Source organism: Ipomoea triloba, chromosome 4 (assembly GCF_003576645.1).
Source record: "Ipomoea triloba cultivar NCNSP0323 chromosome 4, ASM357664v1".
Taxonomy (NCBI): domain Eukaryota; kingdom Viridiplantae; phylum Streptophyta; class Magnoliopsida; order Solanales; family Convolvulaceae; genus Ipomoea; species Ipomoea triloba.
Genome location: NC_044919.1, coordinates 4,859,106 through 4,878,883, shown reverse-complemented (window position 1 = coordinate 4,878,883; position 19,778 = coordinate 4,859,106). Strand labels below are relative to the sequence as shown.

The following is a 19,778-nucleotide window of genomic DNA, read 5'->3' as shown; positions in this document are numbered from 1 at the left end:
TTTTAAAGCTTTTTATCTTTATGAAGCAGTAGAGTCCACTACCCTTGGTTGCGGAGAAACCTTGGATGGTCCCAAATAAGGACATGAAGGGAAGGTTTCCGGCAATCACATCTACTGGTACAGTTTGCTACTGTGTAGAAACAGAAGGAATTGTCTCAAAATATGAGGTCATTAAGATATCTTAACCGATTAAAGGCAATAAAAGTTCTGGACAAGTGTTCAAGCAAGGGGTGAGAACTTGAGAATTGACCCGACTTTTATACAAGAGTTCTAGAAGATTAGTCACACATTGTGCTCAGATGACATGTAGTGACTAGGTCATGAGATCGAAGTAGAGGCAATATTGACTCCTTGTGCTTCAACAGGTTGAGAAAGTATAGATGAAGGGTTAGTTGTATTTTTAAAAAAAANTTCATGCAGTTTAATTGTCCTACTGTTCAAATATTTGTTGGATATTGAATTTTCAAATTTTCATGTTGGCTGTAGCTTTCTCTGTTTGCTGAATCAATATATGAGATGCTTTATTATGAAATGGGTCTCCGGCTCTTGAGTTTCCTTCAGGTATTTTTAACCATCCTTGGTGTTTTAATAAAATGATTTGTTGGTTTTTATTCTAATGTTCATTCTGTTAATTTAGGACCTGCGCATTAAATTTGTTATCAAGAGAAACCAACGGAAAAGGGAGAGGGAGGAAGCATCTAAGAAGGAAAGTGAGGAAAAACCATTGACGAAGCGTGCAAAAACAGAAGAGTGTGTGGATGATACTGAATTAACTGGTGTGGAAAAGCAAAATAAAACTAATCCAGATGAAAAAATGGCCACTGTTAAGGAAGAGCCTAGCTCACCTGTCAAGACTCAAGACACTAAGATGACACAAGATGAAGCTGTGCATAATGAGAGTGATGAGGATGAAGATCCAGAGGAAGATCCTGAGGAAGAAAATGTAGAAGATGTAGAAATGCCTGATGCGGACCCCCAGAATGATGCAGATCAGGTGGGACAACTCTTCTAATTACTCTCTCATAGTATCTCTTTTTTTGAGGCACTTATTCCTGATGCCCTGTCATCTTTCTTGACTGCTGAATTCAACTAGTAGGATTGTCGTGTGGATTGTAACTGTTTTATTTTAACAGATTTTGGTGATCCAAAAGTAACTAATTATTTACCATCATAATTTATCTGCTTGCCCCATACAGGAAAATGTTGAAGGCAGAACTAATACTGATTCCAAGAGTGAAAATGTTGCTGAGGATGAGAAACCGGCAATGGGTGTGGAAGCTTCTAAACTAAATGCAGATCTTGATATTGGCAGCAAAGATAATAAGATAATTAAGGTGGAGACAGAGGCAAAGGGAGCTCAGGGAGAGGTTAACAAGGATTTATTGCAGGCAATTTTCTTGAACACAGTTTTTTCTTGTGCTTTTATTTTGCAATTTTGCATTTCATTATAGTAATGGTGTTTTTGTTTGGGAACAGGCTTTCAGGTTTTTTGATCGAAACCGAGTAGGGCACATAAGGGTAAGTGAAAGCCTTACATTGCCTCCCATTTTGTGCTTGTTCATACTATTAGACATCACCATTTTTTCGCTTTCACAGGTAGCAGATCTGAGGCTAATAATCCATAATTTAGGGAGGTCACTCTCAAACCGGGATGTCAAGGTAGGTTTCCTCACTGTTTTTGTCATTTTAAGACGACAATGTTTGATATGTGTGAATCTGATTTATTATAAAACATCACACAGGATTTGGTCATGAGCGCTCTTCTGGAGAGCAATACAGGGAGAGACGACCGCATTTTATACGGCAAGTTGGTCAAGATGTCCTTTTGAACAGCTCAGAATTGGAACAAAAAACATAAAAATATTTCTCTATTTAGTTTTCTCAGATAGAGAACTCTTAGGTGTTGCCGTTGGGTTAGCTTTTTAATTTTCTGAACCAAGTTGATTGAAAGCCTTCATGGCATGATATTATCAAACCAAAATTGACTCTTTTTCCTGCTAGCTACTAACCTAGCATGGGTTTGTGTTCTATAAAAGAATTTGGGCTAATTAGCACCCCATGTTGCCAATCCCCTCGGATGTAACCAAAAAACATTGATACTTGTCTGATTCAAAAAAATGTGCACCACATATTGTGGACATATCTTTTGAATAAATCCAATGGCTTGAGACATAGAATGTCCCCCCAAATGTAAACAATCCCAGATCAAAATGGGTATTCCAAGTTGCTAAAAGATGTGAAAGGACATAAACGGTGCAGGAAAAATCTGGTTTTAAAGCTTTTTATCTTTATGAAGCAGTAGAGTCCACTACCCTTGGTTGCGGAGAAACCTTGGATGGTCCCAAATAAGGACATGAAGGGAAGGTTTCCGGCAATCACATCTACTGGTACAGTTTGCTACTGTGTAGAAACAGAAGGAATTGTCTCAAAATATGAGGTCATTAAGATATCTTAACCGATTAAAGGCAATAAAAGTTCTGGACAAGTGTTCAAGCAAGGGGTGAGAACTTGAGAATTGACCCGACTTTTATACAAGAGTTCTAGAAGATTAGTCACACATTGTGCTCAGATGACATGTAGTGACTAGGTCATGAGATCGAAGTAGAGGCAATATTGACTCCTTGTGCTTCAACAGGTTGAGAAAGTATAGATGAAGGGTTAGTTGTATTTTTAAAAAAAAAAAAAAAAAACTAAAAAGCCTAATGTATTTATTATTAAAAAAAATAAATAAAAAAATAAATAAAAAAAAAGCAAGGAATTGTAGCCATGTTGTCGTTCATCCTTCATAAAGCATAAATGGATGAGACAGCAGAATAAGATCAGTGGGTTTTATTAGTAAAATTCTTACAAGGTGGGGCTCTCATAACCAAGAAATGATGTTATATGTGGCCTAACCACAAAACCAAGAAACTGATCTTCAAATGCTAAAAGGCTGCAAATGACAAGGACATAAAAACCCTATGGACTGACTCCAGAGTTTTCATTAGTCATATAAAATTTACACACAAAAAGACTACAACTCATAATTTTTTTTTTAAGCTAGCTTGCTTGCTTTCTAGAATGCAATCTGATTAGACTGGCTGACGTTCAACCGACAATGAGGCTGTTATTATCCAGTGCTTGGGCTCAGTATCTGGTACATCAGATATTTCAGCTTCCAAAATAAGGTTATCTAATGTATTCTTTATCCCTCGGGACCCAACTTGTGTTGTGTACAAAAGCCGGAAAAGGCCTGCCAGCTTCTTATGCATTTACAGCAAAAAAATGGTCTACTTACACACGCCAGTAATTCAACTCAGCACTGAGAAATCTCTGTCAACATCCAGGTTCCTGTTTCAGCTGGATCCCGCTTGATGAGCCAAACATCATGGACTGGAGAAGTCAAGAATTATCATTTATGTAAAAACAAAATATATATGGACGGAATAAAGTCGTGTTTTAAGAAGCAAAACTAATTTTGAGTAGCAACAAATACAGTAGCAACAATTTGTTCACACTGGGTAACTGTATATGTCATGATCAGGGGAAGACCAGACCACATATTGATTATGCAATTCAATTAGTGCAGAAGTATTATTTCGCCCCTAAGTTAAGTGAAGTTTGGGCAAAGTCTTGCATTGAGTGGCCAACTTCGATTGCAATCCACTATAACTTTTCTCATCAATATTAAAGCCTACAATTTCCCTCAGACCTATAATATTTTATGCAATTGTCCCACTATTAGTAATTCTAGATTGGCTTAAGCATTTTGCTAATTTCTTTTTTGATTCAATTTCATAGAATGTCAAATATGTATTTAGCATGTTCTACTTTCAATAATGTGTCAAGAAGGCAGAACTTAAGCCATTGCTTTGAGTTATAAGATGTTTTAGAAATATTAGAGAAAGTAAACTCTGATAAATAAATAGAGTTGATCCCATAATATCTTATCAGATGGTGCAATTACCTGAGTTGAATTTGGCAAAAGACTACTAGCAAGCTCTTCATCAAGAAACACAGGAAGCGGTGGCATTTGGCTCATGATCCCAGGCATATTGCTCATTCTACACAGATAAAGTAGGTTCTGTAAAAAGATTCTGCTGAAGGTAGATTCATAGAAAGTAGCATTAGAAAGGAAAAACAGGCATACTCGTTGAGGATTGCAGTTATATTGTTCCTTGTACGAAAGAAGAGGTCAACGTTATCCTGCAACTGCTCATTTGCATGTGGACATCAGATATCGGCTATAATAAATCCTAGCTATTCAGCAACATAAATGGTGGATAATTTCATTAAAGGGTTACAGATCAAGGTCCATGTCATGGTGCTTCTCTAAACTTGCTCAGAGCAATAATTTCAATGAAAAGAAGCAGAGAGCTACAACATTTTCATTCAATTCGAGGAAGAAATACTTAATAATTGAACTGGTATAAATGAATAATACTCAACTTAGAAGTTTTCCAAAAAATAAAAATAAAAAAAAATCCTTCACTTGTGAGAGTACGCTTGTTTTAGTGTATATATATTAGAAGAATTGTGATGGTCAATTAAAGTGGAAAGGTGGAACAAATGAAGGAGAAGAAGAAATACCTGTGAGAGCGAATTGAAATGGAAAGATGAAACACAAATGAAGGAGGAGAAGTAATATTTGAGAGAGCAAACTAAAGTGGAAAGGTGGAACAAATGAAGGAGATTACTAATGAAGAACGATGATAGAATGTGAGAGCAAAAAGCTTCAAATCTAGATTTGACTTGAAAAAGGCTCAATTGTAGGCTCCAATCATCCGTTCTTCATGTTTTATCTAGTTTGAAAATATTTGTCAAATATACACATTGCATCCATGCTATTTTCCTGTGTAGAAATATTATTTGACCTGGGAAATTCTACAATGGCGACCATAACAATGCTGGATAGTAAAAATAGTAAAAAAAAAATGGGGTACATATAGTAATTTGAAAAAATTGAATTTATGTTCAATTTTGTTAAATTACAAAAATGTACACCATCTCTCACTATTTTTAGTATTCAGCATTGTTACGGTTTGGCATGGAAATGACTCCCTATAAACTTAATCATAAACAGGATAACCTATCACTCTGTTCGGAAAATGATTCATATTCTAACTATCATTTCATGATATTTATCCCCTAAACAAGGATAGGTTTAAAATATTACCTTATATGTTGAAAGGTTTGTTGAAATTTGATCAAGAGCTTGATTATTTTCTTCCAAAAGATTTCTCGTTCCATGTAATGCTGCATAGTTACCATCAAACCCAAATAAATATAAATCAAGTCATAAGAGTAATTTAACTAAACTACAATGGTGATTCAATTTCATAAGTGTTAAGAAAATGTTATAGAAGAAACAATGCAAGATTGAAAGCAAACTGGAAAGAATAAAATATAAGCCAGGCACAACTACATTAGAAATGGCAAGTTGTATTGAACAAAAAAGATGATATTTAAAATTATTTGAGCATCCCAATGAAGTGGCTTCATGAAGACTCGAATGGGATTTTAAGTAAGCGAGGATAAGAGTAGGATCAACAAATAAAAGTGAAAATATGCATAACTTTTTTTTTTCTTTTCTCTATACAAACAAGAGATGGTGGATTGTTGCGTGAGCAAAGCTGAATAGCATACATCCATTGAAGGCCACAGGTGTTGTAGAAACAGATACAAAAATGGTTCTGGTAAGTAAAAATGCATACATGGGCATAATTGAAAGGAGTTAACAAGGATAAAGGGGATCGATAGTCTAATTGAATGGCAGATTGGTGACACTCAAAATCATGTTTTAACTAAGGGGGTTTAAGAAAGAAAAGGAATTTCCTTTCCAATTTTTTTCATTGTTGATTATTTATTGTTAGCAACTATGCTGGCAAAGACATACAGAAAAAGTAATAATTTTTTTTTTAAAATTCCCAATACCTCCAGAATTCATGCAGTTACTGCGGTCACGATGATTAACAGCTAGAGAATATGCAGCCAAGTTCAATGGAGAAGCTGAAGTTGTACTATTCTTCAAGGATGATTCAGCTGCTTTATCCTGGAGAAGCATGAATTTTTAAAATGTCAGTTCATTAATCCACATCACCCCACTTGTAACGCAGTAATTGTCAAAATGTAACAAGCAAACTTTATAAATCCCAATTAACAGCTCATGAGTCATGGCACAATAAAATCAAGAAAATAACAAGATCCCTTTATCACAGCACTCTTATCTATAGATGGAAAAAAATATCCAGACCACTTTATGGAAAATAAATTTCGAACCATCTTATTTCCCCCACACTGATTGTGTCACAATGCCCATGTCAAAGAAGAAAAGAAATGTTCATGCAAAGAGGTCTTTGTGCACATAGCACTAAGGTCGGAAACAAATGCAGAGCCCTAAGCAAGGATGGGTAGTGCTTCATGCTGAAGGAATGTCTTGCAGTAATTAATTAAAACATCAAGGCTACAACACTAGAAACTGGAGAATTAAACAAGGCATTCTAGCTTGACAACTCTGTTTAGCTTATGGAAAAAAGATATGCAACTTGCAATTATAAAGTTGAGCAGAATAGCATAAACTAAGATTTTAATGGAAAGATGGAAAAGAAGTTTGGGTCTAAAAAATGACTGTCATGCTGCACAGGAATCAGATCCTGGAAAACCCCTAGTCAGGAAGATGAAAGGTAAGTATGCTATAACTAATAAAAAACAAACACTAAACTTTAATACATGCATGTAAGCTAAGCACACAGGGTGAATGGTGTTATGATGGAAATCAGAGTAAGATTAATGGATCAATGATATGGAGGTATTTAAGGCAAGGATGTTGGAGGTGGGGTGGTATAATTGGTTCTGTAAACTGGCGATCTTTATGCCAGCTTTGGCATTAAAACATATGCAAAATGGCTATATATATGTGTGTGTGAGTGTGTGTGTGTGGATATTTTGATGGGTGATTGCTTCACTCTAAAATTTACTACACTAGAATTCAGAAAGATAGGGAATGAAAAGCTAGATTATTTAGCTACTCCGTTCATCTTAGATTTCTTAGTTTAGCATAACAAATTTCAAATATGTTGCAGTTAAAGTAATTTCCACCAATCATCAAGCTGAGAACAAGTGCTTGCACCTTGAACTTCCGATAAGAGCAATTTCCACCTTTTTCCAATTTTAGTATTCCACCCAATTTATGCTTTTTTAGAGTAGACTAGTATGGTATAGGTGTGGGTGTATAGGTGTGTTGCATGTATTTGAAAGATGATCCAAGCCAAGAGTAAAAACTTAAATATGAGAAGAACAATGATACTTTGTAACAACAAAAACAATGATAAAGTATGACAATTTTTCTTAGTCATACATTTTCGTATCTTTTTTCTATTGTTTTGCCTTTTGCAACAATGATAGAGCAGCTTCACACACCATGGCATACCTTGTTTTACCTTCTTATTAGAATACTATTTTTCGTAATTGGTTCTCCTTTTAGAAATAGAAATCTTATTCCTAAACTTAATTAAGGAGTTTTATTAGAACATTATTTATAAATATACTTAAAATTTATTAATAAAATGAAAGGGTAAAATTTAATTAAAGGATATATTACTCTTTTAAAAAAAGGAACAAACTTAAAGCACTTTTATATACAGGTATAGATAAACTTCAAAACAAGATGGGCCAAACAAGCACTAAGAAGTCACCCTTGCAAGTAAGGTTAGACCCTCAATTTAGATAACCAAAGTTAATTTCATGGCATTACATGAGCAAAAATGGGAGTAAATAATTAATCATCACATTGTAAGCACTAAGAACTTACCTTCCTGTCTTTCACTTTTTTCCCCATATTATTATAGTCCTCCTGTTTCCTTCGCTTTCTCTAATAAATAATCATCACATCGTAAGCAACAGAAATGTAACAAGCAAGAGCAACAATTTGAAAGTATTTTTGACCCCCCAAAAAAAAGATTTCTTAAATTAGAATTAAATTCACGCATAATCAATGTAGTGCTCAATGGTATTGAAAACATCAAATGACTCAACAACTCACCGTCATCCACCTACACCTCAGAGCAACATCACGAACAGTTTTTTCACGGAGTGTGGCTGCAATTTTAATGTATTTCATGATACTAGGTTCACTGGAAAATCTGTCATGGAAGAGGGTTGTGAGTAAATGCATAAAGAAAAATAATAATAATAATAATAATAATAATAATAATAATAATAATATTAAATAAATAAAAGAAAGAAGAAATGGATTTGAGAAACATACACCTACATACAAGGTGGATGAACTAATGGAGTAAAGGTATCAACTATAGGAATGCGTGCATTGGGTGAAGGTAATGAAACTGGCACAGTTATAAAGGAATGACCAGTGTCATTTAAGCATGAGCATTAAGTCAAAATCCTCTAAAGCCAGATAGGAAGTTAATCTATAACAATTGAATATGTTAGCTGTATAAGCCTTCTTGGCATACTTAAGCAAGGTTTTCAGGCTTCAAATGAAAATTTTGCAAGCAAGCAAAATACACAGCAGATTCCTCATTTTACCATCTACCACATACTACTCCGTATATCTCTGCATCTATCTCATTTAGTTATTCACCTCTCCAACAATATTTCCAAACATCTCACTTAAATCTTTCTAAACCTAAAAGAAAGCAGCAATGTACAGAAATTCTGCTGACCATTTAAAAGATCAAAACCTTGTGAATTTCTAGCAGATATCTATAACAAGTAGCAACTGTACATGCATGTTGTAAGGTACCAAACCAAACAAATAGATAAGTTCATACATACAAACATCCAGATATAGAAACTATTCACATCTAAACACCATGAACAGAACACATACTTGATGAGTCCTTCCTCCAATTTGTACTGTTCTTCGACTGACCACTCCACCGCCAATCCGGTGTCATGCTTAAGCCCCGGCACAGTGTCAATAAGAAATGAAGGCGATGAGGTCCCGGCCTGACTAATCCCGGGATTATTGTTACTGTTGGTAATTATATTTGGATTCCCAGAAAACAACACCCCTCCTCCTCCTCCTGATAAACCACTAGCACTGTTGCTATTATTTACATTTACATTTACCCCAAGATGACCATAAAAATTACCAATCGGAATCATCTCCGACGACACCCCCGACTGAAAAGACCAGGCTTGCTGTTGATGAAACCCCATGTTCGATTCTGCCGCCATTTCCTATATCCTCAACTAATCCTACTATCCCCAAATTACACCAGCAAACAATTAGAAGCTATAGCATAAGCTCCCAACTTGTAAAAACAACAAATCAAAATCAAAAACAAAAACCCCAAAAAAATACCTCTAAATTCCTCAGCTCTCAGCTCCCTTAAACCCAAAAAAGGACTCCTATCCAACTCCTAATACCAACGCGTGAAATTAACGAACAAAAACAGAGCATTCTCCGTCAAAAATTTTCAGCAAATATCAAGTTGAATCTCCAGGTTCAAATTACACTCAAGTGCAATTTTTCCCCGTCATTGAATCACAGAATAGAGATGAAAAAAAAACCCTAACCTGCAAGAATCGAAAAATAGCAGCAGTAATTAGAAGAGTATTGGGATAGAAAGTGGAGTTACACGGAGCATGAGAGGAAAGAGACACAGAGAAATAACAAAAAATATATATATATAAATATATAAATTAAAATAAATAACCAGATACCTTTTCAAGTGCAGAACCTTTTTCTTTTTTTTCTTTTTTCTTTTTTCTTTTTTCTTTTTTCTTTTTTATTTTCTTTCTCCCCCTGTTTTCACAGCTCAAGCTACCAGCTAACTAATATGCAAGAACATTATCATGTTTTGACTTCTTTTTAGTGAATCATTTTTTACTAAAATTATTATTTAAATTTTTTAAAAAAAAAATCTTATTCGATTGATAGCAGTAATTCATATGATAATTCATTAAATACACATTTTCACAAACTTAACAGGTAAGAAAGCTATAATTAAAAGTTATGGGAGACAAATAAGTTGTTAGAAAGTAAGATACTTCCAGCAATGTAACGTAAGCTGACTCATTATTTGTTTCCTTAGTATATTTGAAGCAGGACTTGTCAACAAGTTCGATGTGTTTAGAAAGGTCTTGATACTTTCTGTTTCTTAAATATGAAAAAGTCTTCAAATGGCTTAACAAATTCGACACGGATTGATACATACATGTTTTTCTAAATATAGAAGTTTAGACGATGAAAGACAACTGAAGTAAAATATACGTGCGCTACTGACAAATGTAATGAACAGGTAAAAGTAATAAAATTTTAAAGGGTATTTTAATATGGGTTAAATTATGTGCACAAGTACAAGAATGTCTCACCTAGCAAATTGAGAAAATTACAACTTGAGTTGATAGGTGTTTTTTTTAATGAATATTATACATGTTTGTGTGTGTTTGTTTTTGTTGTTGTTGTTGGGTGTGGGTGGGTGGGGGTTGGGGTTAGGGGGGGGGTGTGTGTAAGTATATAATTAATGGAAAGAGTGGGTGGTGTTTGTGTGGGGTGGGGATGCCTTTTGGTATTTGGTGTGTTGTGACAGATCTTGGAATTCAGCAGCTGAGTGCGAATCCCAATAAGCGTTTTGAATGCCAATTATTTTGTGCACTTTCTCTCCCTCATTTTATTTGCTCATTGCTCCCTGCACTTTCTTCCTTTCTTACTTCTTTCCCCCCCAACTTTTCTCTCTCCATGTATTTGGTAAATATAGGTTTTAATTTGACATTCTTATCTTACTTTTTCTTTTCTTTGAAGGAAAACCTTAAACTTTACAAACTTTTGACTATTGTACTTTTTTAAAAGGGAAAAACTTAAACCGTTGCAAGCATTTGACTGATGTAAATGGACCCAATACGTATGAACTTTGAACAAATTGACTTGGCTTTATTTTGCCATTGTTTGAATAATCCGGTATGTTAAATTTGATTCATTATGTATAAATTTGTAGTAAAATTGAGTAATTTTTAGAGAACGACAAATCGATACCATATTTTTTAATTTTTGAAAGACATTGATTTTGTAAAGAGTAGTATCCAATCCAAACTCAAAGGTACATCCTAAAAAAAATATTAGTCTGAGTATGGTACGAACTTAAAGGTATCTCCTACTACCAGAGTCGGCTTTAGACTAATTTTCACAGACACATAGAGAAAAGAGATCATATGCGGAGCTTGTCCCAAGTGAAACATTTGCATCAATCTCAACCATTGGTCTAATCCAAACAACAGCCCAGAATGAAGGAAAATTTAAAAAAAAATGCAATGACATTTTAGTATTTTTGTTTACCTATAGGTGCATATTTTAAACCGTTAAACCTACAGGTGCATAACTTTGAACCTTCAACCTAACTTTTAGGTGAATAACCTTAAATCTTGAGATGTATATTTTTAAACCTTGAGGGAGCCTCTTGTACATATTGTTGTACCTTCAGAAGGAGAGGATGAAATTAGAATTCCACCTTCGAGAGGAGTGCACTCCTAATCTGGAAGGATGGACTTTGTTTTTCAGATGCATATTGTTGTACATTCGGAAGGAGAGGATGAAATTAGAATTTCACCTTTGGAGGAGTGCACTCCTAACATGGAAGGATGAATTTGTTTTTCAGATGCACAATCGCAAAATTTTTTTATTTTAAGAACCCTTTCACACCGAGAGCTTCTTTGTACCTCATCTCTCTCTCACACACATATAAACATGCATTGCCAAAATTGCCAAGTGCATCAAATATGTATAAGTGTACTAAAAACTTATATGCACCCAATGTGATATGTAATAATGTGCACTTATTAATATATAAAAGTTCAACTTAATAACAAATACACTTTGTAATTTTACATACTTTTCAAATTCACACGTTTTTTGAATTGCAAGTTACATATCATCATGTACATTTTGTAATTGTGCATGATGCACTACTCAGTTTGGACCTAAGCGTTTGTTCTCACCAGAGAGAGCTAAACTATATATTCAATAACTACCCATAATTCATGAAATAATCAATAGCACCACGAGTCAATCAAACAAAGCCATATCAAATCATAAAATTGTTGATAAAATAATTTTTATTTTTTATCAGTGTTGTTTGTCATATGCTAATTGGAGGTAAACCACTAACAAATTGTGGGATAGGAGAGGATTGATGTATGAATAGTAGGGGGTTTGAAACATTCAAACCTTCAGATGTTGGCATGTTGCTAAGGTTGTCTGTCTGGGGAGAAGATGAAATGGTCATTCACTTGTATAAATACACAAAAACCTTAAAACCAACCACCTGGGAATTGGGAATTCACTATATAATCATTAGGTGAAAGAAAATCAACAGAGACACCAAAGAATTGACATTTGACATTTAAACTACACTCAGAAAAGGACCAAAACTTTTTTCCTCCAACCCAACATTTCTCAATAACATTACCTTTTTTTTCTTTATTCTTTTTTTTTTTCCTTTATTTTTCTTCGCGTCTTTGGAGGAGGATGCTGATATGTATAATATGTTTAAGAATTTGTATTAGTCTCTATTATATGCACCACGAGTTGCACAGCCTGCAAAACACATGAACCACTCGATTACCAATCAAGTCTAAAAGCACTCAAGAAAGGAGATCAATATAAAGCAAGATTGTTATACAAAATTTAGCACTTAAGGTTCTTCACTTCTTCAAGTTAAAAATTTAAGAAACCGATATTTGTGCTAAGGTTCATCAAATTTCTAATTCCGGAGCCATCATGGGGTCGAAGGACATGGCATCTAATTTGCATTTAGGATAGGAAATTTGGCATTTTGATACTCAGCTTCAAATGAGTAACCGACATACATTTTATGCCCGAAGAAACCGGTGTTCATGGATATTTGATTGTTATTAATCAAGTATCACATAGCACAACACCGCAACATTCATGTAGCTAACTACTTCATAGTTGCTCGAAACAGTTTAATTATTTTTGGATAAAACGTAGTTAAATAAACTAAATAAAAATAATGCCCAAAAAGTCATGCATCCAAGAAACGTAAGCATAATTGTGTTTCTGGAAAAAGGTTTAGAGCACCAAACATATAAAGCAACAAGGAATTTAGCTTTTAGTGAGGAGAATTCTTACCTCAAATAGAAAAATATGAGAGAAGCAGCAACTTGATATGTATTCATAGTACATGCACCGGAAGGGCTCGTGGAAATTATATTGTGGTTGGTGTTACTTCCACGGTTCCACAATTCATTCACTGGACTACTGGAGTAGCATCGTCAATCATGGATTGAAAAAGCCCGAACCACCGATATTCAAAGAAATGAGGACTGAGATACTCGTAACTATAGCAAGCCAAACCAATGCTGAACCTGCAAAAAGAGGTTTGTATTAATGAACAAATAACTTAATTTATACAAAAAGATAATCCAAATTTGGACTGCCAAGTAAACCGACACTCCGAAGCATGATTACCTCTAAAACTTTCAGTGCCACTTTCAGGGCTTTGCGGTGGAGGTCTGGCAGGAGGACTTCGTAGCGGGGATGCTGGCACTGCACTTTTAACATCATCTACATATTTTCCATTCGCGGTTTCAGATGATACTATACCTAGAAACTCCTCGCTAACAATTAAAGCGGCTAGAACATCCATAAACGATTCTTTATCCAATTCACTATACGACTTTGCTCTGATCTGCTCAGAGACATTGGTGTCCAATTGCTCAGAGTCAGACAACTCATCATCTGATACATCTCCATCCAAGGATCTTACAACAGTCTTCTCATCATCTTCATCATCAACATATGCCTTATATGTCAATCGCAGTAAGATTTCTCCAGCTGGCCGCGGACTAAATAAGCCCCAACCTCCTAGGCCCACAACCACATCCATAGGTACTGTATCTTTGAGTGATCCAAGATTAACCTAGAATAGGATTATCCATAATTATATTATTCATAAGACATTATCTTCCAGTCTAAAAGGTATCCAACATCAAATTGTTAAGGTTCTGTACAGAAAATGATGCATGGTTAAAGTTCTAACCACGGAACTAAGATTCTTAGTGAGATCTAATTACATCTTACTCAAAATATCAACTCTCAAATACCCAAAAGGAAACAAGAACAAAATTAGCAAATCCATTGGCCAGTTCACAAGTGTATCAAAATAACCAGGGATGAAGATTCAAATTGGGTGTGGAGTCACATCAGAACTATAATCAGGGCTGAAGATTCAAGAAAGAAGTGTGATATACCAACAAATCTCCTAAAGAAGGTGGAAATCTTCAAAGTCAAGAGAAGAATGGAGATAATTAACCCATTCCTATTTCGTATACAATAATACAAATAATTATCAAATTTATATTTCACATACATTGCACTTATCTTTTTCTGCCTCATATGCAGAGAGTAACTGTTGGAAATCATAATAACAAGTTTAGAATTCATGTTTGTGGTGCTAACATTCAAGACAGACTTATATGTAGCCTAAGGCTTGAAAGTTATAAGATAAGGAAATTGAATTCGCAAAAAATATTGAAACTCGAAAGCATTTCACCTCAAAGTTAAATACCATAATTCCAAATGTATTTTATTTAACCTCAATGTCTTTATGACTGACATGAAGTAAATCCATAAAATTATACAGGTTACTAACAAATAGACAAAAAATAGCAAGTATAAGATCCATACCTCCCCTCTACCAACAGTCACATCTGCAAATCCAAGGGAATCCTTCACTTCAACATAAAGCTTTTGTCTACTAGGATCTGCCACTAACATGTGAAAATCCTATCGGGCAAAGATAAATAGAAACATGCAGCAAGATCAGCACTTATGAACATCACAACACTTAACATGCTCATCAATTCCACAGTGTTCAATAGTATGTCATAAAACCTGACCTGATTCCAAATAGGTTCACCAGGAGGTCCAATAACAGTAGTTTGACTGTTTCTTTTACTGCGTATTACTTGATCTCCAAGTCTCAGAATAACATATGGGTCAGTTTTACCTGGATGACAAGGGAATTTAGTAAAACTAACACAGGCAAAGAAATAAGGAAAATGGAAAATAGAATCTACTGGTGAGCCCATGCAACTAACAATAATAAACATTACATATTCAGAACAATGCGAATCAATAAGTAAACCTCGATACTGAGCATTGAAGAAAATAGAGAAAAATAGAAGAGAATAAAAAAGAGAACAAAACTAATGCATGTGCTAGTTATAGTTTCATACTTTCATTTTCCAAGAATTTGTTCATCCAAATAGAATACTATTTTCCCCTTACACATTCAAAGTTACAAAACCCTGTCCAAATGATTGTTTCAGACTTTTAGTGCTCCTTCATCACATTCAAATAAAATATTGTTTTGTCCTGTTATTTAGCACATTTAAAGTTACAAGATTAAACAGTTAAACATGCTTTTTAATTACTTTAACCCAACAGATATTCCAGCAATTAGACCACTTAACCTGAAAGAAATGAAACTTAAAATGATTTGATAGCTTAAAGTATTTTAGATGAAAAAAGGACCAGTACATTCATTTTCACCATTGCATGTATATAGCTTAACCATTTCACATTAGCATAGTAGGAAAACCATGTTTCAGGTGAGAAAATTAAACTCCTTTCATCAAATTATTACTTCTGTACAAAATAAATGTGGGAAATGCAACAGATACAGATATCTTCCCCAATGCATCCCACCCCTAAACCCAAAAGTAACATTGATATATACACACACACACACACACACACACACACATATATATATATAGAGAGAGAGAGGGAGAGAGCGAGACCAGGATATATAAGCACAAACTATCACAGTACAGAAATCTGTAGCTGGTAGAACAAAAGTTACTTGGAAAAATTCATACCATAGATGATGTAAGATAGCTTCTGTGCATCTACAATAGTTAAAGATAGTTCTCCAACAAAGTCTCTATTCCCTTCTTGTACTTCAGCAGATTTAGATTCATTTGGCTCATTGGAATCATTTGTAACAGGACCAACTGCCTTTACCTTTTGAAAATCCAAAACAATCTTCTTTGGGCGCACAAAGAGGCGAGGTAAATCCTCAGTTAGAAGTTTTCTCAAAAACCTGCAACCAAACGTTCAAATACCATAGCCTTAAAATAAGGAAGAAAACAAGTAAAGGCTAGAACTAAGCTGCTGAAGTCTAAATCACTTAAACTAAGTGTGAGTTAGAATAATGCATACAATGAGTAACTATGTCTCTACTCTCTGGAGGTAATTCCCTTTTAATTCAAGAAAATGAATAAACGTTTATGAAAGGCATTAGCTTTGAGTTCAATGATTTTAAACGTTAAAACACTAGCATATGCTTAGAAATCAAAACATTAATCACACTATTATAAATAAAACAAACAAAAGAAACTCTCAAAACTAAAAAGTTTAAGAGTTGATAAAAGCATAGTGAATAGTTGTGTGACCCGTTGTATTCTACAATGTATCAAAAATAGCAAAAAGTTAAGAAGTTTAGGTCCACTCACATTGAGAGAACAGGAATTGCTGATGTTGGTATTGATGCATGCATGAAAAAGGAAGCACAAAAACAAAAAGAACATTAGTAGATAACTAGATACATAACAGATTCCTTACAGTAATACAAATAGTAATAGTCAATGCCAAGAAAGCATGCATCACCCTCAATACATATACACTTCCATGCCGATTCGTAACAATGCCATATACTAAAAATAGTAAAGAACGGGATACATTATGCAATTTGACAAAATTTTTAAGTTTTCTCAAATAAAATAAAAAAAAAATTTATACCCCATACTAAAAAAAAATAAAAAAATAGTACCAACATTGTTACAACCGCCATGGAATATATCGAGTTCGATTAGAAGTCAAAAATTACTGGCAAACAGAAAACAGATACGAATCCAATTTGACTCCCACATTTATAGACAAAATAAGAATTTAACCCAAAAACTGTAGAGAATATGTTGCATTAGTGTCAAGCATGGAGGAATCAGGAGGAAGAAATAAACCTCATGGGTCAGATTGATCTTTTTTATGATAAAGTATAACACATCAGATTGGTACACAATCCAGGCAGGGTGTTAACAGTCAATTCATTGTACAAGGATGGATGAAAACTAAGCAAATGTTTAGGCTTCTTAAAAGAGGGATATCAGTGAACTATAAAAAATATTTTAACCAGCCCAGGTGGTCTTATTTCTAAGGTACTCACTTATTTATGTTTTTCAACCTAAATAGTAGAAACCAAAATAAAGAGCTATTGAAGATTGAGATTCCATACCCATTAGATTAAACAAGCGAAAAGGAGACAAATCAAGCTTGATCTTTGGAAGAGAAACAAAAGCCCATGAAACAGCTCCCACCCAAGGTTCAGTGGGTATTAACCGCAATTTAACCCAAAGTTCACCATCAATATCAAAGTTCCGTACACCCACTGGCACAACAACAGGAATAATGCCAAACTTTAGAGACAGCATTAACAGCATGCGTGCACCACCAGTATACCGGAGGCCAATTTGGTACCTAGATAGCATCAAAGAATATAAATAAGCTTTACATTTATTGCAAAACATTCTGAAATTACATTTTAAGATAACATCAAATATTTGTTCATGGGTAAAAAAACAACATAATAAACTCCTTATCAATGCAGAATTTAGCTTATTAATTATTGCAATTGTGTATGGTATGTGTTTGTGCATAAAATTCCACACCGTCCTAAGGTGTTAATACTAACTTGGCCATCTACTATAGCAATAACATAAGATGCTCTTTATGAAGTATCAAATGTCTTAATGGGGGATATGGCATATAATCATGATAATAATTTAGAATCAGAATCATAAGACATGTTACGTACTGCAAGTCATTGGCACGACGAGATGTTCTTCGTTCAACACTCCTAACAGAAAGTGGCTCCTCCCCAAGAGAGAACTGTTTGATTTCAACCTTCTCCACATAATCAGGCTTCTTAAGATCATCTATAACAGGCTGGAGCAAGCCAATAATCCAATTCTCAATCCCAGCCCTGTACACCTTCCAGAGCTTCCCTAACACCATGTTCACCCACTCCACTGATTCCTTCCTCTGCAAATCCTTCTCCAGAAAGGACGAGAGGTTTGTGGGTACCTGCGGCCAAGCTACCGTTTTATCCAGTTTGCCGTTGCTATTCTTCTTCCTGGAAGTCCATACCTTATCAAAAACCACTCCCACGAAGAAAAAGAACGCAAAAAGCCCCAAAATATTGCGATTAATAGGAGGAGAAGGCATTGGATGTATAACCCCCAATTGGGTCCTCAACTTATCTACAATTGGGTCCTCCTGAAAGCTAGCAAAATTACTGCTACCCCCACTAGTAGTAACACTGGAAGCATCGAATTCATCGGCAAACCTCTTAATCACAATGTTCCTGGCACCATTGCGAGCCGAACCCGAAAGCTCCAAGCTGAAATTGTGGTGGTCGCCGCCGCTATTAACGCAAGCCCGAAGGAACACCCATTTCTTCCCCCGATTCGGATTCCATATCCGCCCCGGAACCAGCGCCACTTTCCCCCTACATGGGCAAAGAGGCGAAAAAACCAAGAAATTCCTCGAAAAATCGCAGCCGCCTTTCGACGAACACCCCGACTGCATCATTTACCTATGCGCAACTTAACATCAACAACAAAACAAGAAGGAAAAAGAGAAGCAACCCAGTAACACCAATTGATGAACAAGTTGCAGTAAACATGAATCCAGAACTATAGTATAAACACAACACCATTAAACAGCAAAACACAGCACCCAAATACACCGTCCAGAAACCTCGGGACACATGAACACGCAAAAAAATCTAGTACCCACTACACCAGTATATGAATGCAGCTAGCACCAATCACTAAACTACTTATAGGGAGAGAAGTTAGGCGAGCAGATAGAGATATATAGAGAGAGAGAGAGAGGACGGTGGACGGAGAAGAGAAAATGATGAGGTCAGAATTGGAATTGGAATCCAAATAATGAGGAAAATTGGATTGTGATTTTGTGGGAATAGGAAGAAAGGATCCAATTGGCTTCCGAGGATATGCAGCAAAGCCCGCATATGAAATGCGTGGATACGAATTTCTACAAAAGCAAAGTGCGCAGATAACAAGTGCACTAAAAAAAGCACAAATTTTCACAATTTCACGTGCAGCCTAAGGGGACACGACGACTTTTCCCAATAAAATGCGGGTCGTTACTCGTTAGCTTTGAGGATACACTTCAATAACTACTCGCATTTAAAAGCGAAGCAGTTAATGATGTCGCATTGATGATATCAATTTTGAGTGAATGAAACATGATGTTTCCGTCTCAAGATTTTCTTAATATGATTTATTTTTCTGGTGTGATTTGTGAATTATTATACAGGGTATAATATATCTAATGTGCACGCTCAAGTAATAATAATAATAAGTATTACATTTATATGTCTGTATGGACAGCTCAGTTGGTCACAGAGGTGAAATTTGAGAAAAATACCAATTTTTTGTGTGGAGTAAACAAATGTATAGTTTCTGTGTTCAACTGTTTTACCATGATTTATATATTCACAGATGCTCTGTCGAGTCGGTGCGTAAGGAAACTTTAGAGTTGGCGATTCAATCTTTTGGAAAGAAAGTATTACATTTATATTGAAAAGTATTAGTGTAAATGTAACATTTTTCCGTAGAATGTTATTTACTTGTTAAATCATAATAAATATTACTCTGTATATTTTTACTAAAAAGTTTTATCTATTTAATGTAAGACACTAACACAAAACCAATCGTATATTTAT

At 35.0% G+C, this 19,778-nt stretch overlaps 3 protein-coding genes across 3 annotated transcripts; 1 reads left to right on the top strand and 2 right to left on the bottom strand.

Moving 5' to 3' along the window:
* Positions 1-433: 433 nt before the first annotated feature.
* On the top strand, positions 434-2,155 carry LOC116016642 (protein SHORT ROOT IN SALT MEDIUM 1-like). Its single transcript, XM_031256998.1, has 6 exons — positions 434-561; positions 638-994; positions 1,197-1,388; positions 1,477-1,518; positions 1,597-1,659; positions 1,743-2,155. Exons 1-6 carry the CDS (start codon positions 517-519, stop codon positions 1,827-1,829), a joined length of 786 nt encoding a protein of 261 aa, XP_031112858.1. The 5' UTR covers positions 434-516; the 3' UTR covers positions 1,830-2,155.
* A 603-nt stretch (positions 2,156-2,758) lies between these two features.
* LOC116016907 lies at positions 2,759-9,612 on the bottom strand. The gene is made up of 9 exons (XM_031257358.1): positions 9,308-9,612; positions 8,831-9,201; positions 8,021-8,120; positions 7,790-7,849; positions 5,914-6,031; positions 5,156-5,235; positions 4,130-4,191; positions 3,947-4,043; positions 2,759-3,372 (listed from the first exon to the last, which is right to left on the bottom strand). Exons 2-9 carry the CDS (start codon positions 9,178-9,180, stop codon positions 3,316-3,318), a joined length of 924 nt encoding a protein of 307 aa, XP_031113218.1. The 5' UTR covers positions 9,181-9,201; positions 9,308-9,612; the 3' UTR covers positions 2,759-3,315.
* Positions 9,613-11,834: 2,222 nt separating this feature from the next.
* On the bottom strand, positions 11,835-19,145 carry LOC116016510 (extended synaptotagmin-1-like). Its single transcript, XM_031256816.1, has 9 exons — positions 17,841-19,145; positions 17,262-17,503; positions 16,483-16,501; positions 15,847-16,070; positions 14,863-14,972; positions 14,651-14,749; positions 13,433-13,883; positions 13,094-13,329; positions 11,835-12,538 (listed from the first exon to the last, which is right to left on the bottom strand). Exons 1-8 carry the CDS (start codon positions 18,614-18,616, stop codon positions 13,241-13,243), a joined length of 2,010 nt encoding a protein of 669 aa, XP_031112676.1. The 5' UTR covers positions 18,617-19,145; the 3' UTR covers positions 11,835-12,538; positions 13,094-13,240.
* Between the last annotated feature and the right edge of the window lie 633 nt (positions 19,146-19,778).